This window comes from Macrotis lagotis, chromosome 7 (genome assembly GCF_037893015.1).
Source record: "Macrotis lagotis isolate mMagLag1 chromosome 7, bilby.v1.9.chrom.fasta, whole genome shotgun sequence".
Classification (NCBI taxonomy): domain Eukaryota; kingdom Metazoa; phylum Chordata; class Mammalia; order Peramelemorphia; family Peramelidae; genus Macrotis; species Macrotis lagotis.
The window spans coordinates 74,323,710-74,329,991 of NC_133664.1; the positions used below are offsets into that span (position 1 = coordinate 74,323,710).

Here is a 6,282-nt window from a genome sequence, read left to right on the forward strand (position 1 = left end):
TCACTATGCCACCTAGCCGCCCCTAAAACATATTATTTTCAAGGAGGAACTTGTTCGGATTCATAGACTAGAGAGAGCTCTATTTTTTCTACAAAGATGAAAAGAAACTTTGGTGAAACCCTTCTGTTGGGGAAACTTTCTAAGAATTGGCTACTTATTTCCACTTTCTGTTCCCCCCTCCCCCCAAATAGGTTTGTCATTGCTATTGTTCAGTAGTAGCTAACTCTTTGTGAACTTATTCAGGGTTTTCTTGGCAGAGATACTAAAGTGATTTTTCATTTTCTTCTCCAACTCAATTTATAGATGAGGAAACTGAGGCAAATAGTATAAAGTGACTTGCCCTGGGTCATACCACTAGTAAGTGTCTGAGGTCAGATTTGAATTCAGGTCTTCCTGACTTCAGACCCGATGTTCTATCTCCTTTTGTCACTTTTAAAATGGGACACATCCAGAAACAAGATTTTATTAAAATTCAGTCAATAAAATATGACAAATACAGAAAATAAAACTTTTGATTCTGAAATTCAAAAATATTATTTTCAATTATTTACTTTAGGGAAGGGATGGACTGACAGGTGGAAGTTGTAGAAAAGTAGATGTGTTATAGAATCATTTTTCAGTTATGTCTGATTCTTCATGACCCCATTTGAGATTTTCTTGGCAAAGATACTAGTGTAGTTTACCATTTCCATCTCTAACTTGTTTTACAAGCTAGCTTGTAAACTGAGAAACTGAGGTAAACAGGCTTAAGTGACATGCTCGAGGTCATATAGTTAGTCAAGACCCAACACTTCAAACCTCATAGGGAGGAATTAGAAGGAAAAAAACCAGAGCAATATATCTTGGTTTTATATCTTCAGGTATGTATAAGGTATTTTCTTATGACTGATGGAATAAGGGAATTTGGGATATAAATATGATATGATTCAGTCCATGTAAATTCATACAATGTGTTTGTAGGCATTTGGGAAACAGATGCTGTGTACTAGGTCCTAGAATAAGATATTGAGAGTCTCTTTCCAAGTTTAACATCTAGTTGGGGAGAAAATATATAAATTCCTGAAAAAAGGAAGAATAATCATAAAAAGGTAGAACAAAATAATGTTAATGACATATATTCCTAAGTGTTGTAGGAATTTAAAATAAAGATGATGACCACTTTGGTTTGTAATCAGGGAATGTTTCATAGAGGAGATGAGTATGAGAACCAAAAAGAAAGCATTTTGAGTCCTCTTACTTAGAGCTTGGGGCAGCTAAGTGGTGAAATGGATAGAATGTTGGACCTGAGTTCCAATATGCCTTAGACCCTTACTAGCTGTGTGACCCTTGATAAGTCACTTAACCCTGATTGCCTCAATTTTTTCAACTCTAAAATGAGCTGGGGAAGGAAATGGCAAATCGCTCCAGTATCTTTGCCAAATAAACCTCAAGTAGGTCATGAAGTCAGACACTACTAAATTGACAATATAACAACAAACAGAACATGGCCATGGAAATATTTACAAAAAAGGAAGATTTACAAGAAGGAGATAGCCAAGAAAATAACTTGTTTTAAAAAGAAAAGTTTGAATGTCCCTCAAATCTTTCAGTTACTGTACAGTAACTTCTGGGGGTGAAGTAATTGATATTTTTGGACCTCTAATAAAACTGCATTGCATGTGTATTCTAAAGACACCTGACTCTCATAACTTAGACATGGGAACAAGGCCAAGAGGTTGGAATGCCTTAGAGAGAGTAAGAATAACTTAGAATGGCTTGGATAACTGCTGTCATCTTTTTGTCTCTTTGCAGTTGTCAGGAAATGACCAGCCTTGGAAGCAATCAGTTCCCTGAAGTTTAAACTTAAGGAAGAAGAAATTGGGCTTCTGTCAATGGACTCATCACCAATTCTATTTTTTCACATTTCCAGGTTAAATCTTTGGACTTCTTCCTAGATTAAAAACAAACAAACAAACATATAATCCTGTTGGATTTTCCCTATTTTCTTTAGGTCTGGAAAGCACCACATTCCATGATCTCTTGCAACTTAGAATTTGGGGAATTACTGAAATATGGAAGGTTGGGACTTGCTGGGGTTTCTTATCATCACGCTAAACTGCAATGTAACAATTGTGGGTGAGTATTTTTATTTAATTTATCTATTTTCCTTTTACCAAAACTGACAATTCAATTTCTCTTCTAGACTATGACTTAGTTTTCTATTTTTAGTCTTTCTATTTGAGTTTTAAAGAATAAGTTTCCATTAACTTTATCAATAAAGGACCTAAAGGTTTTTCCCCCCTTCCAGTAGGTTCTGACTTTGCTTCATTTTTTCCTTCTACATTTTACTCTCATTTGACTGTGGTTACTTAAGAAGATCATAAGTGAAATGCTGTTTGAAATTTAACCAACTCTCCTTTCATTGACACAAGTGTTGTGTTTGAAGACTAGAACAGGTGGGAAAGAGTATTTTTAAACTGTTATTCCCTTACTCAAGTTACCAGGAATGGAGACAATTTTGCAAAAATAAATTAGATATACATTAAATATATTTTTTCTTCCAGCATAATTTTAAGTGTTTTAAATACTTAGTTGATAATCTGCTTTCTTATTCCTTTGAAAAGTTGCAATAAGATAAATTTGTGTTTTAAAAGGTTTTTTAAAAATTATGCTATCATATATTTATTTTACCCTCATCTTTTATTACTTTTAATAGGCAATAGACTCCACACCCTTTTCTCCCTGTCTTCCCTCCTTATTATTCATATTCATAGGATCATTGATCTATAGCTGGGAGATCATAATTTAGTCCTTAGAAATTACTGAATCCAATCCCCTCATTTACATATTGGGATACTGAGGTTTGGTAGCTAGATGGTACAGTTGATAGAGTACCAGGTCTGGTCAGGAAGACCAGAGTTCAAGTCCAGGCTCAGACACTTACTACCTGTGTGACCCTGGGCAGATCACTCATTCCTGTTTGCCTCAGCTTCCTCATCTATAAAATGAACTGGAGAAGGAAATGGCAAACCACTCCAGTATCTTTGACAAGAAAACCCCAAAGGCAATCATGAAAAATTGGACCCAGCTTATCAGAAATGAGGCTTATAGACATGGAGTGACTTGCCCAAATTCAGACAGGTAATAAGTGAAAGAGGTGGGATTTGAACTTGAGACTTTCCCAGTACAATATTTTTTTTCCATTGTACCAGTTTTTCCACTCTCTAGATACAGAAACTGAGCATTTAAAAAATTGTCTTGAGCTTGTTCAGTTGATGTTCAGATGATAAATGTTCTTTGAAGTTAGTCTCCTGGAAAGATTTTGAATTTTTTTTATTTCTATTCCCTAAGGATGGCAACTTTCACAAATGCAGATTTCACTAAATAGAGGTTATTGACAATCACTGAACAGTCAAGATTATCAGATAATTTGAACAAGTTTAGTTTGGTTATTCTCTCTCTCTCTCTCTCTCTCTCTCTCTCTCTCTCTCTCTCTCTCTCCCCTTCCCTCCCTCCCTCCCTTCCTCTCTCTTTTCTTTCTTTCTTTCTTTCTTTCTTTCTTTCTTTCTTTCTTTCTTTCTTTCTTTCTTCCTTCCTTCCTTCCTTCCTTCCTTCCTTCCTTCCTTCCTTCCTTCCTTCCTTCCTTCCTTCCTTCCTTCCTTCCTTCCTTCCTTCCTTCCTTGGTTTTTGCTAGACAATGGGGTTAAGTGATTTGCCCAAGATCACACAGCTAGGTCATTATTAAGTGTCTGAGGTCACATTTGAACTCAGGTCCTTCTGACTCCACCAGAGTCACCTAGTTGCCCCTAGTTTGGTTCTTTTTTCAAGCACAAATAGCAATTTTAGATACTCCTATGAATAGAGATAGCCACATCCATCTGTGTACCCACAATTACTGTGTAGAGTGGAAATTCTTAAGATTATTTATTCCTTTAAGTGGGTCCTTTATATTCATGATTACATCATTAGCTGATTTAGGAAATACTTTTTTTCCAAAGACAACAGGAAGATAGATTTCAGTTCTGCCCAGACAGAATTGGACTTTTTCAAAGTTCAAATTATTAGAACTAATGAAAGAAGTCTTTTATGTTTATTTTTTGCCTAATAATCCTAAAGCACTTAAAAACACAAATGCAATATTAGTTTACAGATGGGAAAATGGAGTCATAAGGAGCTTAAATACCCTATTCAGAATATCATTCATAACCTGGGATTTAACCCCCCCCCCCAAAAGCATTCTCTCCCTCTCCCCCACTCTGTTTCTACTCTATCCCCTATTCTCACTATATTGGTTCCCTTGTTTTCAAACAATGTTTTTAGAATTTTCTTTATACTCATTTTATTTTTTTCCGTACCTATTTGCTCTTTTCTAGGGAAGATCTGGCTCATCTTTACAATAATGTTGAGGCTGGTAGTAATCATTTTGGCAGGCTACCCAATCTACCAAGATGAACAAGAGAGATTCATCTGTAATACTTTGCAGCCAGGATGTTCCAATGTGTGCTATGACATATTTTCTCCTGTATCCCATTTCCGGTTTTGGCTGATCCAGAATCTGTCTATTCTCCTACCATACATCATGTTCAGTGTTTATGTCCTTCATAAAGGAGCCCAGCATGTTGCAGGAGAGATCCACCAGCCTGGTTGTTGTGGAGGGAGGTCTATCCACTCTGGTCATAGAGCAGTGAAGGGACTCTATCCAAGACCTGGCTGTTCTCCTCTCAACGTCCTTGATTTTTCCACAGCATACATAATACAACTTCTCCTGCAGGTCCTTATTGAAGCAGGTTTTGCTGGTACCCAATACTATCTCTTTGGATTTTGGGTTCCAAAGCGATTCTCCTGCTACCACTCCCCTTGTACCAGTGTGGTGGATTGCTACAACTCTCGGCCCACAGAGAAATCAGTCATGATGCTTTTTATCTGGGGAGTCAATGCTCTATCCTTCCTCCTAAGTTTTGTTGACTTGATGTGTAGCATGCAGAGATGGCTAAGACGGAAACATCTGGCCAAAAAGGTGACAAAAAATGCATGTGTCAGCGAAGAGTATGACTCTCCAAATAACTCTCCTGGTGAAGCCTTGAACTGTTTGACCTCAGAGGTAGGACAGGAACCTCCACACCTGGTGAAGAGGTCTAGTCGAACCAGTGAGAATGGTGAGTGGCCTGAGGCTAGAGGAGAAGATGTATCTCTTCATCCTATGGTATGGCCTAAAGATGTAATTTCCAGGTCAAACCTTAACAGTCCAGGCAATAAATCCTATTCATCGGGAAGAATGGCTTTTGTGGATGAAGATGGAAGTGAAGTGATGTCCAGTGGCAGTGAATTGCAAGGGATTGCTCATAAACAGCTGCAGGGTAGACCTCTCAAAGAGCAGGCTCCTAGGTCCAAAGACAGCCCCCAGCTTGGAGAACTTGCCTCTGTCCCACGAAGCCGACTTGGAAGGCATTATTCATCTGTTGAGTTGAAGCCTTCTGCCTCTCAGGTGAGCTGTGGCAGCCCTAGTCACCTGAGGGCCAAAAAGTCTGAATGGGTATGAAATTATACCAGGCAAATATGAAGGTGTGAGAAAGATGATCTAGCCGTCTCTCCAGTATCAGCAGCCACAATTATGGCAGATGGAAACCACAAGAAAGATTCATATTTATTTGGCATAATTAAATATCCAGGGAAGAATGATGAGCAGAAAGAAAATCTGGTCAAGGAGAAAAACAAACTATAAAGGAAACTTGGACATATTCTTTTCATAGATTTAATTTTGATAAGGTGGACTGTTTAGAAATTAAGATTTTTTAAAAACACTTTCTGAAGTTTGGTCACAGTCCCAAGGAATAGCACTCTATTCCCACAATATTATTTCCTTAAAACTTTTTTTTGGTAAGGCAGTGGGGTTGAGTGACTTGCCCAAAGTCACACAGCTAGGTAATATTAAGTATCTGAGGTCACATTTGAACTCAGGTCCTCCTGTCTCCAGGGCCGGTGCTCTATCCACTGTGCCACCTAGTTGCCTTAATGTTATTTATTTTGATGATATTTTTGTTCCTATTTCCCTATGAAATCCTAACTAGAGGCAAAAATAGTTCAACCTGGGTTGAAATGGTTCAATTTGAAAAACAAATATTTACTTTTATTTTCAGTAATATACTTGTTGAATGGTTTCCCTGAATACTTAAAAGGGAATATCATATGGGACCACTTTGTTTTAAAAAGTACAACATACACCTGGGTGGGACTGTATCTGAGTCTACAAAATTACTATTGAATGTCTAGATCCTTCTTGCAACATTCAGATGCTAACCAGGA

General features: G+C 37.5%; 1 protein-coding gene across 1 annotated transcript; it reads left to right on the plus strand.

Annotated features, from left to right (window-relative positions):
- Nucleotides 1–1,806: 1,806 nt before the first annotated feature.
- GJD4 (gap junction protein delta 4) lies at nt 1,807–5,811 on the plus strand. Its single transcript, XM_074195078.1, has 2 exons — nt 1,807–2,115; nt 4,353–5,811. The coding sequence occupies exons 1-2, from the start codon at nt 2,052–2,054 to the stop codon at nt 5,516–5,518; spliced, it is 1,230 nt and encodes a 409-aa protein (XP_074051179.1). The 5' UTR covers nt 1,807–2,051; the 3' UTR covers nt 5,519–5,811.
- Nucleotides 5,812–6,282: the final 471 nt, after the last annotated feature.